Source organism: Lepidochelys kempii, chromosome 11 (genome assembly GCF_965140285.1).
Source record: "Lepidochelys kempii isolate rLepKem1 chromosome 11, rLepKem1.hap1, whole genome shotgun sequence".
NCBI lineage: Eukaryota > Metazoa > Chordata > Testudines > Cheloniidae > Lepidochelys > Lepidochelys kempii.
Genome location: NC_136390.1, coordinates 44,518,193 through 44,533,963, shown reverse-complemented (window position 1 = coordinate 44,533,963; position 15,771 = coordinate 44,518,193). Strand labels below are relative to the sequence as shown.

At 39.2% G+C, this 15,771-nt stretch overlaps 1 protein-coding gene across 1 annotated transcript in view; it reads left to right on the top strand.

The window, feature by feature from the left end:
• Nucleotides 1–15,771, top strand: part of PDE11A (phosphodiesterase 11A) — a 211,879-nt gene that overhangs the window by 99,221 nt on the left and 96,887 nt on the right. The window contains exons 3-5 of the mRNA XM_073305996.1: nt 1,335–1,424; nt 6,454–6,594; nt 8,871–8,935. Of these exons, the coding sequence (XP_073162097.1) occupies nt 1,335–1,424; nt 6,454–6,594; nt 8,871–8,935 (296 nt within the window). The remainder of the gene's footprint in view (nt 1–1,334; nt 1,425–6,453; nt 6,595–8,870; nt 8,936–15,771) is intronic.

Here is a 15,771-nt window from a genome sequence, read left to right as displayed (position 1 = left end):
TCAACCCTGCTTTCCAAGAGACTGTTATTTTTGTTTGTGCTTTGTTTTGTAAACAAGGTAGACATTATACCATTCACATGTAAGTCTGATTGGATGTAGAAAACCAAACTATTCTCCTCCGTGATGTTTATTTTTGTATTCATCTCATCAATTATTCCTTCCAAGCATGTCAAGATAGACTGATTTTTTTCTGTCTAGCCATAATCTCTTCCAGTATCCCTCTAGTTATCTGATTGCCTTCTTCCTCTCCTTCATCATCACTTTCAGACCAGGGGCTTAGTCCTGGTACCGGGCTGAGTGCCGTCAGTTCTAATGGACTTTGACAGACCTTGAGGACTCTTGGCATCTCATAAAAGGTGCTCAGTGTCTCACAGGACTGGGCCAGAACTAGCCAGCGGTGCCAATGCTGTATCTGTTGTTTCAAAGCTCTGGTTTGAAAGTATCAGTATTCTTATGTTTTTACTTTCTTGTTGGTATTGTGAAGTCACCTCACCTCACCTCATGTGAACTTTATGCACAAAATCCTAAACTTTACAGTTATTGAAGTATTTGGCTACAGGATTTGTTCATTTGAAATACAGAGCCAGCACAATCTGTGGCCACTTCATTCCCTGTCACTGTGGTTCTCACCTCCCTCCCTAGTATTTTTTAAATAAAGTAAATGGAGTGAACCTTAAAAGATTCAGTGTAGTCTCAAGTTTAGATTCTTACCTAAATGCATATGAACTTTTTGAATTTTCTTCCCCTTTTGCCACATTTCTACTCAACCAGATGCTGTTCCCTTCTTCCTTCCCTCCCTACAGCTCCTGAAGCTTGATCTTCAACTCTGTTCCTCTCAGAGTCAGTAGGAGCGTCAGTCTCTGCTGCGGTTGCCATCTTCAGATGTTGCATGTTTGAGGGGGGAGGGGAAGGGGTTACCATGACAGAGGCAATCCCAAAAGAAAGGGAATCCTTTGACTTGGGGAAACTCCAGAGTATTCAAGATTTTAATGCGGTTTCCACCTGAGGACAGATTTCCACACTTGCTGAGAATCCTGCAATGGATTTGTCAGAATAATAGCAAAGATCCTCACCAGCTGAATCCATAAATCCAAATAGTTTTGAATCTGGTTTGGTTTGGTTTGGGGGGCTAATGTTTGAAATAGTTCTTTCCCCCAATCTCTAGGGTCCATTCACAGATAATTTGTTTTGTTTTTACTTATATAATGGAAGACTTTAAGGGTGCAGAGCACTTCCTGAGAGTTGCCAAGTGTCCTCAGATCTCATTGCTAAATAATATGGATGCTTACGTTCAATAGTGTTTCTTAATGACCTAAAATTTCTCTATGAAACAGGTGATGCAGATGTACCTCCCATTTTGTGGAATTGCCATATCTAACGCTCAGCTATTTGCTGCTTCAAGGAAGGAATATGACAGAAGCAGAGTAAGTAGAGAGCAGCACGTTGGACAGCTATCAAGCACATCTCTCTTTCCTTCAAATTCCAGAACAGACAGTTTTAAGGAACCAATTAAGTTTTAGTTCAAAATAATCCCAAGAGAACCTTTTAAGTGCATGGTGAATGTCCTTGAAGCTACAGGCTTAGATGGTGGTAGATAAATTTGCTTTTGATGTTAAATGTTTGTTTCCTGTTGACAATTTCAAGTTTATTGTGCTGAGATAGGTGTGTTTAGAACCCATGCTGCAGAGTAGAATGAGTTACATTTCCACAGATTCAGATCTTTTTAAAATTCCAGAAATATCAACCCTCAAGCATCCTGTATTTGTAATATTTCATTTGCCTACAGGAGTGAGTTATGCAGGGTACTCCAAAGGAGTACAACCACAACCTTTAAGCCACACCGTTATGCATTCTGTACATAACACATATTTTGCAGAAAAAAGATCATGGAAATGTTCTAGTGAGTTTTTTTTATTGGTATTGTTTTTCTTAAATCTCTCCTCCTGTGAAGCTAAACTCCCTTTGTTCAATCCTCTCACTGAGTTCAGTGGGACCAAGATTTCACCCTATGTGTCCAACTAGGTATGATTTGTAAGGAGAGGGAAATTATAATGAACAAATATTAAAATCTCCAAATGTTACCTTAGATTTTGTATATATAATTATGTAATCATGAGTATCTTGGTATCTACCAGGACCAGACACCTTTGCTTTATGTCCCATTGGGAAGCTAGGAGTCTCCCCTTTCCAATAGTGTAGAGCTCTAGGTTGTAGATCATGAGGTCTTTATTCCTGTACAGCTCTGAGTACAGCGCTGCAATTTTGGGAGAGAGGGGGAGAAGGAGACATTTTTGTGGCAGTTTTTTTAACAATATGGTGACTGAAGCTGCTCAGGGATTTAGCTATTTGCAATTAATTCTTTAATGTTATCTAAACTTACATAGGAGAGATTGAGGAGGAATTGCCAAGAGCTGTCTTTTGCTCTGTGGGACTTTATTAGTGGTAAAAAAAATCTAGTCTTTAATTTTGAGACTTGAGCTGATGGAACCCAAATCCTCTGTCATATAAACCTTATTTTCTCTTGAGACTAAACACTGGTGGTGACGTTTCCCTTTTATAGAAGCATGCTGACATTTCTGATGAAGTTGTGGCACAAAGAAAGAAGTAAACAAATAAAATAAAACATTTGAAATCATCAGATCACTCTGAAGGGAAACCCTTAAAGTGTTGATAATGGACTCTGGAGGAAGTCTCATTTTAATCTCCTTAGCCAGATGGGTAGTTTTAAACAGGAAAATATTATGGTGATTTTTCATGGCTCTCGAATACCTCCTCCCCTCCCCTAAATGTTTCACACTCACTCTTTATTAGAATATGGCAATTTCTGGGGATTGAGCACAGCTCAGGGAATTGTCCTGGAGAGAATTGTCCTTCCCTTCTTGATCACTATTTCAACCTCAAGTAAGTATTAACAAAACCCATTGCCATTTGGCAGCTCTGTGGTGACCTGTGTTCAGTGACACTCTAGAGTTGCAGGAAGAGCACAGAACAATGGAATGTTGGTTTGTACAGTTGCTATTTTACACATGCATGAGTTATTATTTTAAAATTTCTTGGTAGATTATGTTTTAGTGCCTATTTTACTTTCCTTGAGGCATTGCTTATTATATTGTTGTACCAATAAAATAAAAACCAGCAGGATCTTATTAAAGGGAAAAAGGCAAAATACCACATTTATTGTGAATACAGAAAGAATCATAGTAAGCAGTTAGTTATAGCTATAACATTCCATTCAATCTCATATTTATTCTCACATTCATTCATTCAAACACACACACACACACCCACACACAGGTTCTGCAAGGTTGTTATCATAGTTACCAGCCTTAGAGTTGCTCATGCCAAGTCACTGGCCAGGTGGCCTGGACATGAGGAGGGAGCAGGGCCTTGTCAGATGCTCATCTGATGCTCCTGGAAGTTGGTTTGCAGAATCAGACCCCAAAGTTCTCACTTTTTAGAGTCTATTTTTATAGGAATTTCTTCCTATGCCAGTCTATGGGAATTGCTTCATCATGCTGTTGCTGAATCAATCAGCAGATAGCACATTCCTGACGGCTCCAAGATGTTATCTTGTTCTTTGGTTCTCCCATTCTTGAGGCTGTTGGGTGGATTCCAGTCTGCCCACCGGGGGGGATCCTCTGATTATTTCCACTTGACGCCTTCTTCAGCCGATGGACACTGGATTCTTAGGCTGGCACCTCCCTGATCATTCAGTTATTATCCACACCAAGCATCCATCCACATACATCCTCTATCTCTATTTTAATCACAATTGTTAATACAACAAAAGGGTGGGGAGTCTCTGGGTGCTGTTTCTGTTGTTAGAGTATTGCTTTGAGTCTCTCTCTCTGTGAATTGCTTTGAGAACAGACTCTGTCTTAGAATGTACTAACACAATTAGCAGCTTGCAAGTTTCACACATAGAGGGAGAGAAACAGTACCAAAAACCAAGAGACCTCTTAATTAGTAATACCCTGGAATTTAAACTCTGGGGAATCAAACTCATTTGTGATTTTAATACAGAACTTCTTTAATATGATCCAACAATATCCATATTAAGTTGGCTCAAATTTGGGGCCTGTCATCCCAGTTGTGGCTGTATGTGTTATCTGAAGAAAAGTTTTGTGGAATTTGTTTGACAAAATGTACATGGACATTCAAGCAAGCTCATTTTGATATCATCTTGGTTGTCAGTTTGAACTGCTTTATTATTTTTTTAGATGGGATTCAATTAAACTGAATTAATTAAATTGTCTTGTAAATATAGACCTTGATTTGGCAAGACAGCAAACCCTGAATAAGCCAACATAGAGAAGCTTGTATGGTTTAGATTGTAATCTGTGTAAATCAAGATTTTTCCCATTTGGACCCTGGTTTGCTTATTAGCAAGGCTCAGACTTCTAATTTTCTTTTATATATTTAGTGATATGGAGACACTTTAATGCAAGTGCTGTACCCAGTGACACAAAATAATGGGTCAAATTCATCTCTAGTGTAACTTCAGTGTCTTCAGTTTACTCACAGGTACTAGAAGTAGGGGTTCTGGGGGTGCTGCAGCACCTCTTGGCTTGAAGTGGTTTCCATTATGTATAGCGTTTACCATTTGGTTCTATGGGTCTCAGAACCTCCACCATAAAAATTATTCCAACACCCCTGGTTGATTTATATTAAAAAGAATTTGGCCCATTATATTTAAAATAGAAAAGGAAACTACATTTAAAAATATTTTCAACTCATGGTTAAGTTGTAAATTTAAATTTGGGTGTTTATCAGATTTACTCTTAAGGTGCAGATATAGGTTAAGTAGTAAACGTTGCCTGTGAAGGAAAGAACTATTGTGTTTGTGCCTTTTTTTTTGCTGTCTCATGTAGTATGAGAAAGGTTTAACAGCTTTTTTAAATTAAAAAAATATATATATATTTTCTTGTTTTGCAAATGGGTCCCAGAGCTCAGGCTCCAGCCCAAGCCCAGCAGCCTACACAGCAATGAAACAGCCCTGGATCCCAAGCCCTTTGAGACTGAGTTGGCCAGCTGCGGGTTTTTCATTGCAGTGTAGATATACGTATATAAAGTAAGATGCTAATAAGATCTTGTCTACACACAATTTGAGCACCAATTTGACTAAATAGCTTTAAAATTGATTTAGCGTAACTAGTGCAGGCCTTTTATATTGAGACTTTTATTTCAGATTAGAAGTGCCCTATTTTGATTTACCTTAAATTGGTAAAGAACTGACTTAAGCAAAATTATTATAGGAATACGAATATGAAATAAGTGCCCGCTGAAGGGGGTTACACTGATTTTACTAAATTAGTTTCTAAACTGATATAGTGAAATCAGAGCTCAAGTTGTGTGTAGACCAACCTTAAGTGTGATCAGAATTTGCCCCTTTGTGAAAGATTTAACATTCTTGTCCCTTCAAATGAGGGCTGAGAAAGTTCCTGCTGCAGGCCTCTAGTCCCTCCTGCAAAAACGGGTAAGGCAAGGCTTCGTATTCCTGATATTTCTAGAAAAAACGAGCAAACACAAAACACATTTCAGATCTCCTTCGCACATCATAATGAAAAAAAAAGAAAGCAAACACAAGGGGCTCAATCTTCAGCTAGTCTAAATCAGCACTCCACCACTTCAAGGGAGCTATGCCTACCTGCACCAGCTAAGGATCTGATCCAATGTTTTTTCCCCATTTACAGATCACCTTCAAATACCTCCCTATCTTGGTGGCAAATGTTCACGTGGAATGTTTTTGCATGTCTGGTACCTTTTCATCAGATCTTAGGTCTACTTTTAATTGAGAAAATGGGTTCATTCGGATTTATAAAGGTTTGTGTAAGCTGATTGTAAAGTAAGGACCAGTGTGACTGTCTAATGTAAAAATATTTACACATCTTGTCTCTCCCTAGCCATGTCTTGTGTTTGAAATGGCAATGAACTTTTTAAAATAAATGAGTAAAGCAGGATTATTATTACAGGCATCATCATAATAATATTCTAAAACAAATCTTGGCCACCCAACCATAGGTCAGCACATGCGGACGTGTTATTAAAAGACACAGTTTTCCATCCCATCATGAAGCATATAAACCCTGGTAGCTAAATACTCCTATGAAACTTTGAAACTCTCTCTTCTTGGATCCAATCCAAAATCCATTGAAGTAAATGGAAAAAATCCCATGGATTGCAATAGAGTTGGACTGGGCCTATGTAGGGCCAAACTCAGACATCATTATTCAGTTCTTACTCACTCTTTACTCAATAAGAACTCCCATTGATTCAATTGACACTAAAATCAGTAAGAATTTTGCTTGAATGAAGACATATGGGGAGTTACTCTTAGATTTTCATCTATGTAACGAGATCAGAATCAGACCCAAAGAGTGCACATCTTCACAAGTAAATCATTTAATCGTCGTTTCTGCAACCAAAGTAATAATTTCCTGTCCTCTTATGCAGGCTTTGCTGGAGGTAGTTAATGACCTCTTTGAGGAACAGACGGACTTAGAGAAAATTGTTAAGAAAATCATGCATCGAGCCCAGACTCTGTTGAAGTGTGAACGATGTTCAGTGTTACTCCTGGAAGACATTGAATCACCAGTAAGTCAAATTTTAGAGAAGGTCTAATACATGAGTGGGATAATGTCTGTTTTTATTGTGGTGAGGCTTTTACATATAAAATGTAAGTACCATATTGCACAGTGAATGTTTTTCAATATATAATTCTTATTTTAAGTTATATAGACTTTATATTTATTTTTCTCAAAGCAAAACCACACCATCTGTTTCTAGTCCCTTTTGCTCACCTAAAGATTTTTACTGTAGTCACGCCAAGTTCTTTATGGAATTGACTTCAAGAGGAGTGATCCAGTTGTAGTTATATAGTTCTTACTTGCCTGTGTGTTTTTGTTTGTTTGGGTTTTTTTTTTGAGACCCTGGTCTCTGTGTGATGGTAGCAGCATTTAACTGAGAAGCAAACTGCTACTCTGGTGTGGTTATAAAAACAATTAAATGCTTTTAATCCATCTTGTCTTCTGTTTTCCTTTTCTCCACAATGCAATTGCTCTAAGGAAAAAAGTCTGTCTTTGTTGTATCATCTTCCTGAAACTCACTGCTAAAATTGTCATTTTTAAAAATATCTTACTGAATTGGTGGTGCTTGAAAGCAGCCTTAATATACACAACCAGATCCAGAGAACCATAAACCAGTTATTTAATGTGCATCTTTTAGAACCTAATTTGTTCTGCATGCATTTCAGCAAATAGGCACTAAATGCCTTTGTAACTATTTTTATAGCTTTTGTAGTTTTGCATCTTTTATTTTTGTTCAAATGTAAATTCACAAATATTTCCCTGAATCCTTCAGTATTTTCTGTTCAAATAGACACCATTTTGGTTTCATGTAAAAAATTTCTTTTTCGGGGGAGGGCTTCGTGTGTGAAAATTTAAAAATTGCTGGTGCCCTGAGGCTACAGTATTCTACACCTCTCTTGCCTCCCTCCTGTCTGGGGGTGCTCCATCTTGTTTTCTTTTGTCCCATCCACATTTCCCCTGTGTAGAAAAGTGGGAGAGGGACAGTGGAGCTAGGCTGTGTCCTCTTTGCACACACATCCAGTGGAACAGCACTGGATCTGTTGAATCTGGGAACTTTCATAGCCACGGAGGAGGCAGGAGGACTGGCCCCTACATTCTCTAAACTTTTCATTTGACTTGCAGTTTCTGGAATTGTAAGTGGGGTAAGAGTTAAAGATAACATGTTTCTTTCTGAGCCCATATGTAAGTGTATTATTATTACTGTGATTTTGGAAAATAGCCTGTTCGATGGAATACATGCCATCGTGTTCTTTCAGAGATGCGAGCTGCAGATAAACTCCTGGCAAACATTCACATTTGTGTCACTGGAGATGGCATTAATTGTAGCTTGAAACAACCCATGGTAATACAATGTGGGTATTACTTAAAAAAAGCCATGTTTATCTGAAGGTCATATACCAAGACAAGATGGTGCAATGGGGAATATTCTGTCCACTTATCAAAGGAATAATTATTTTACTCTAAAGTTATGTTAAAGACCAGGAGGTTAACAATATAAAAAGTTCTTATCAAGAATTTGATTTCATGCACCATTCAGCCTGTGCCTTTACAGAATCTCTGCAACACTGACATTTGCAGACTGCTGAACATTTCTTTAAGAATGTACACTGGTTCTTTGTAAGTCTGATAATCGGGCATCTCTGCAAGGACTGTGAATCATAACTCCAATACACTGGAGGAAATGTAAGTCATTGAGGCACCTGGTGCCAGCTGTTAAAAGCCAGAAATATTCTCTATAGGCCATAACATGCCATCAGCTGTTAAGAATAACTCCCCACTGAAATTAACCAATTAATTTAAATGGGAAGTTGTACTTAAAAGTTGTTGACTATCTGGCCATATTACATATATTAGAGGAAGTTCAGTTGGAGTTAATCTGGTCAACTGATGTTGTTGTGTTTCTCCTCTGATTATTTCTGGTTGTTTTTCAGATTATTTAGCTGCTTCATTTATGGACTATGATAGAATGAAGAACTGGTCCTTTTAAGTCATTGTGAGCCTCTCTCTATGCTGTAGCAAAACATTGTAGGAAAAATACTATTTTGGGAAGGAGCATGAAAAAAAATCAATTGAGTATCTTTATAGTTTACTTATGTTCTGTGTTGCAGTATAAATTTTGAACATGAATAGTCCACCTGAGGAATGTGTGATTGAACATTCAGTCTAAGATCCCTGGTTAAAAATATAATTAATATATACAACTTTACATTGCTGTTGAATACATATGTAATTTTTCATGAAAAATCCCAAGTTCAGATAGAATGATTTTTTTTAATACAACAGGTGGTGAAGTTTACAAAATCCTTTGAGTTGCTGTCTCCAAAATGGAGTGCTGATGCTGAGAACAGGTTAGAACTCATCTTCAATGGTAATGGATTGATGGTTATGTCATAGTGAGTTACAGGTGTTTGCTCTATTAAACCTTAGTATATTTACTTATGAAACATTGGACTAAATTTGATTAAAATCAGCCTGATCCTGCACTTTTTACTCAGGCAAAACTCCCATTTATTTCCAAGGGAGTATTGCTTGAATAAGGCTCCACATCTACATACTGCCTTTGTGTCAGTGTACACTGCCGATGAGCCAGGGAAGATCTGAGGTCCCTTTATTGTTCATGAAGAACACTACTCAATTAATAGTGACAGATTTTGCTTTGCTTGGTGAGTATCAAAGTAAAAATAATTTAATACAGTTGTATTTTATTAATGGAATGATTTCAGATTTGTGCTGCATTGATTGAATGTAAAATGGTTTTCTGCAGTAGCGTCAAAGGGTTGGCCACCAGACTGTTTTTATTTCTGACCCCCGCTGAAAGGGAAAAACATACAAACCTCTGGAAATGCATGATGGTGAGATGGTAAATGAGTGTGGCTAAATGCCAGCTGGGAACCCATCTAAATGTATGCCACAATCCATCCTTACTTTATAAACTCATCTGTGAGCCTGATCTTTAATTAATAGATTGGAAACAGTAGTGCAAACAGATATTTTTGCATAACCGGGGCTACCTTCCAAGTGCCCAATCCTGCAAGGTACTGAGTGTTCATTGCTCCTTTAAAGGCCCCAAGAAACCAACCTATTGCATGGGAATTCAGGGGTATCATTGAAAGCTTTTTCCCTTCCCTTAAGGTTGAATCCTAAAACTGAATCTTATCCCAAAAATTTCACTGAAAGCAGTTTGTATTGCTTTTGAAATTTGTATTAGGAATATAATATGAATACTACAAAAAACCCTCAGTTTCTATCCTGCTAACAATAACTTGGCAGGTAGAGTGGAAGTATGGTTTATATATATGCACTCAGGACAATACAAAGTTGCTAAATCTAATTTTAAGCCCTACCAGCTTTGACAGTCCCCTTTTAAGAATACAGTAAACTAAAATTCACTTTTCCTAATGCTGTACTACTTCACTTCCAAAATTGTAAGGAGAGATCCCACTCATAGCTACCATGGTGATTAGAAGCATTATAGGTTAGGTAATTATAATGGTAGTGCTTAGTACTTTATGAAAATCATTTCATCCATAGATCTCAAAGTGCTTTACAAAAAGTGGATAGCATTATATCATCCTCATTTTATGGATGGGGAACCTGAGGATCAGAAGGGTTAAGTAACTTGCCCAAGGCTACATGAAGTCAGATGCAGAGCCAGGAATGGAATCCAGGTCTCATAACTCCCATCTGTGTCCTATCAACCAACAGAGAGGGATGGGATAGAGGAAGCAAGGAGTAAAAGGAAAATGAGCAGGAAGAAATGAGAATGCTGGGTGTATGAACAGTTGACTTGCTAGTTCACGTGAGAATTATAAATTATTGCTTTTGATCAGGAACCTCAGAATAACAATGGCTCTTTCCTAAGACAGTTAATGGGGAGGAAGGGTGTCTGTTTGTTAAAGCATGGGACCAGGACTCAGGACAGAAGATTCTATTCCTCATTGTGCCACAGATTTGTTTTGGCCTAGGCAAGTCATTCAGTCCCTTCCACATTTGTGTGTGAAGAGGAGCATGTGCCCATGGAAGGAAGTCCAGCTCTGTGGCAAGCAATCTCATGTCCCATGCAGTTCCTGTTTTGCAAAGGAACTGAGGATGGGATAGTGAGCAGGCCAGCCTCCTTTGGGTTCCCACCCCAATTCTTGCACTGCACTCCCCTTCACACTGTGGGACATCCCATTCAGGGTGGGATTTGGAGGAAGCCACAGTAGAGTTCGGCCTAGATGCACACTTTGCAGGCACTGTGCTGGGTTGTAGGATTGGGTCCATAATTTGTTGTGTGTCTGTACCAGTACATATAGGGTAGCAGAGATTCTTACTTCAAACTTTTGATATAAAATTTCAGAAGTTGCTATAGAATATATTCACACATACTGATGCTGTTGCTTTACATATGATTGAGTCAAGAGTAACTTCATTTTAATCAAGCTATGTGAATGAACACATACATGCATGGTATCAGTTTTTTCAACATACATAGTTGTTTATGCCCATATATCTCAGATTAGCAAGCCCTCTATCTCTCGTATAAAAAATGACATTACTTTTAATCTTTATTCTGCATGGAAAGTCAGGCTGGGTTTGCAAAGGTCAGTTCTAGACTGGCAGTTAGCGTGCCACATTTAAATCTGCACGGTCATCCTAGCATGCGCACACACACACTAATTAGTTGCACTACAATGGGGAAATAAAGGTTATTTGGGATACAAAACAATGCCCAAAGTCCTTGACATTTGAAAATTATTTCCAATGACTTTTGCCCTTTTCACTCGAGAGTCTGCAGTCCTTATTCAGGAAGACTCCTACTGATTTAAAATCACTGGGTGTTATGCCCGAATGAAAACTGCAAAATCAGGTTCTTCATTGTGGCTTTAGTGAAGATATATGTACCATTATCTGAAACTGTAGCAGGGAGCCACGCAGACTGTTGAGTGGGGAAAGTACTAGGCAGAAATTCTACAGTGAAGCAGGGTGGCTCCAGGGATAATATAGCTTTCCAAATTCTAATGCCTTTCCCTTGTCATTGTTAGAAGAAATGGATTTTGTGTGTGATCCTTTACCTTTCTCAACTGTTACTTCCCTAAATATTGTCATGGTGAAACAACCCTGATTATCAGTAAATATTCTCCTTGCTTCATATCTTTTTTTTCCTCTGCAGTTATTTGCAAAGAAATAGCCTTGGAGACCATGTTTTCTTTGTGTTCATCACTTGTTTGATTTGTCAGTTTCTCATACTACATGGTTGGTTTCAATTTATGAATAATCATGATAGATTCACATTCTCATTTCTAACAGTCATTTCATTCTTAAAGTGCAAGTTTTGCCAAATGTTTCTAATTTCCCTCCCCCTTTTAAAAAGTATAAAATTTTCTTTATTCACATTACTAACACCTTTTTAAAAGTCCTGAAGGCTCAATGCTCATCTGTGCGGAGTTTAGGCTTGATGAAGATGAGGTGCAGGGAAGGTGTCTTTAAGACATCTTTTTTCTCCTCCTATCCGAGGAGCTGAAATGGCTTGTGGCATAATTTAGAGCAGCCAAAGGGCTGCTTAAAGTTACAGTGGCTCTGATAGTCCCATACAATCCCACACTCCCATAGCAGTTTTGTGCTTTCTCCCTGCCCTTGGTACTCCCTCCTCCTATGTGGAGGAAGTGAGGAGTGGGTGGCATAGAGTTGCCTAAGACGACCCTGCACTACTCAAGTATTTCCCTATGTCAGGGGATCCTTAGCTGCCCATTTAGGGCAGCTTCCCATTTGCTTTGTGCTGTTGAGTCCGAGGATTGAGCCTCTTGATTTAAATTTACACCAGAAATAAATACTGAGATTCTTCCTCCTAAAATCTCAGTCACTCTCTCCGTAGAGTATCTGTAAAACATTTGCTGGTGATGTAGACAACATGCTTTTAAAACTTCATCCTGAATTATGTCTAGTTTTTTTTAACTTGAAATTGTTTGCTGCTTCAAATGCTTGACACTCATAATCCAGTATGGATTTTATCAGTCTCACATATAATAATAATGTCCAGATTTTAATCTTTGCTGTAAGTCTTACAATTCTACCGATTTTATGGGGGTTTTTTTGTTTTGTTTTTAAAAATACACACCAAGTGCTTTGCATCTGTAATTATAATTTTACCCTTAAAGGTTTTTTTCCTCTCAGGTCTGTGATGTCCCTGGAATAAATCTTAAATTATTTAACCAAATTTTGCACTTATCTTTGAAATATTAAAATATCAGTTTAGATTGCTGTCAAAATATTTACTATATAATGTATTTATTAGATTCACTCAAAATTTTTGTCCCAAATTAAAATTGTTAATCTTCTCCTTTTTTCAAAGCATCTTTATTTATAACTTTGCTGAACATTTTTAACATTCCTTTGAAAGAGGCAAATTCTATGAATTCGTCTGCAGAAAATGAGCATAGCCAACTAAATCAATCCTCTCTCATTGACTGAGACATCCAGCTGTTTTAATACTGTATTGCCTGAAAATTGCTAGTTATTTCTCAAGGGAACTCGAGTCCCTTTGTTCTTTAAAAATGCTTTTTAACTGTTGAAAATTAGAGAGTTGTCACTTCAAACCTGAGATGACTTGCATTTGTTTTTGCACTTATAGACAGCTACCCATTACCTAGGTCATAATCCTGCTCTCAGTGAGTCAGAATGAATTTTGCTATTGACTAAATGAGAATAGGATGAGATCCTTTTAGACTTCTGCAGAGTGGGTGTAGAAGGGTGGTGAATCAGGCCCATGATTTTGATATCCTGTGCTAGTTTTGCTGCCAGTTTTGCAGCCTTTAGGCTAGCTGTGGCAGAGAATCAACCTTGAAAAGGAGTAGCATTCTCCTATTATATGTCCATAGGTTCTTATTGCTTCAACACTCATGTTATCTATTCAAAAGACTACTTCATGATTCCTTATCCACATGCCCCACGCAACTGAGTTCACAACTGCATATCAAAATTACAAAAATGTGACACCCTACAACATAATATTTTCACCATTTTTGCCACTGCTGAATGCAAGAAATAATGATGTCAACACAGAAAATAATAAAAAATTAAAAAAAAATATTTAATTGATTCCTTTTATTTATTAGAGTAATGGGGGGCGGGGACTACAGATAATACATTTCTAGTTACCTCACTAAAAGTGATCATTTACAAGTTGCTCTTTTTTGTAAGCAGACTTCTACACAAAAAGAAGCCTTGAAATAATTCTACTCCCCGATCTGTTTATAATTACAACTCTTTATTGAGCATCATATATAATTAATCACAGTGGGCCAATCACCTCTTCTGCCTGAAAAAAAAACAGTGAAAGGAAGGGTTGGGAAACTGTTGGGTTTTCATAAAGGGTAAACTTAAAAGAAATACAAGCATATTAAAGTATGGAAATGCACAGCTAAGGCACCAGTCTTAATTCTGATGTAATTAAAAAAATATGAAAAATCATCTGTAGTGTCTTTAACAATATTGCTGGGTGGGTTAAGGGATTTTTAATCTATCCAGCTATACTCTTAGCTCAGAAGAAGAATCTGTCCTATCTTGGTGCCTCTTCTTCTGCTCTTCCACCCCCACGAACATGATACAGTTCTGTGGTGACCTAGAATCCTATTTTCGATGTCTCCGACTCAAGGAATATTTCCAACATACCTCTGAACAACATACTAACCCACAGAGTCCTTTCTACCAACACTACAAAAAGAAGGATTCTGGGTGGACTCCTTCTGAAGGTCAAAACAACAGACTGGACTTCTACATAGAGTGCTTCCGCCGATGTGCACGGGCTGAAATTGTGGAAAAGCAGCATCACTTGCCCCGTAACCTCAGCCGTGCAGAACACAATGCCATCCACAGCCTTAGAAACAACTCTGACATCATAATCAAAAAGGCTGACAAAGGAGATGCTGTCGTCATCATGAATAGGTCAGAATATGAACGACAGGCTACTAGGCAGCTCTCTAACACCTGTAATAGAGCCAGACTCACCCGACGGTGTCTCCTGCTGGTTGTCCTTGGGAATTAGCTCGTCAGCCTCTGGAGTGCCCTCTGCTGTCTGGTGATCCACCTTACCGCTGGCCCCAGTCCCTCCTAGGACCCAGTGCCTCCTCCCACTGGGGTGCTGCCTCCTGGCAGTAAACCCCAACAATCCCTGAGGGTCTCCCCTCCCCTGGGAATCCCCACCCACTACCCCCATCTCACCTCAGTCTTGGCTACTGCCTGACATTGCTTAGCCCCGCTCCCCAGGGCAGACTGCAGTGTATCAGCCACTCATCACAGGCAAGGGGGTTTGGACCTGCTGCCTCTGTCTACCCGTGGGCTGCCTCCTTGCAACCCCAGTACCTAATAGGCCCTAATCTAGGCCTCGTAGCCTGGGGATTTCCAGGCCGGAGCTCCCTTGCTCCCAAGGCCTTTCCCCGTCAGCCCTGCTCCAATCTAGGTATTCCCTCGGGTCCCTGCAGCCAGGTCCTTCCCTCTCTGAACGCAGAGAGAGACTCTAGCTAAGCTTCAGCCTAGCAGCCACTTTATAGGCCCAGCTGCGGCCTGATTGGGGCATGGATCAGCTGTGGCCATTTCCCCAATCAGCCTAGCTTTTCTTGCCCTCAGCCCTTGCTCTCTCCCAGGGTTGGCTTTTAAGCCTGTCAAGGTTCCTTCCCCACTTTGAACTGTAGAGTACAGATGTGGGGAAGTGAATCATAGAATCATAGAATATCAGGGCTGGAAGGGACCTCAGGAGGTCATCTAGTCCAACCCCCTGCTCAAAAGCAGGACCCATCCCCAATTAAATCATCCCAGCCAGGGCTTTGTCAAGCCTGACCTTAAAAACTTCTAAGGAAGGAGATTCCACCACCTCCCTAGGCAACGCATTCCAGTGTTTCACCACCCTCCTAGTGAAAAGGTTTTTCCTAAGATCCAACCTAAACCTCCCCCACTGCAACTTGAGACCATTACTCCTTGTTCTGTCATCTGCTACCACTGAGAACAGTCTAGATCCATCCTCTTTGGAACCCCCTTTCAGGTAGTTGAAAGCAGCTATCAAATCCCCCCTCATTCTTCTCTTCCGCAGACTAAACAATCCCAGTTCCCTCAGCCTCTCCTCATAAGTCATGTGTTCCAGTCCCCTAATCATTTTTGTTGCCCTCTGCTGGATGTTTTCCAATTTTTCCACATCCTTCTTGTAGTGTGG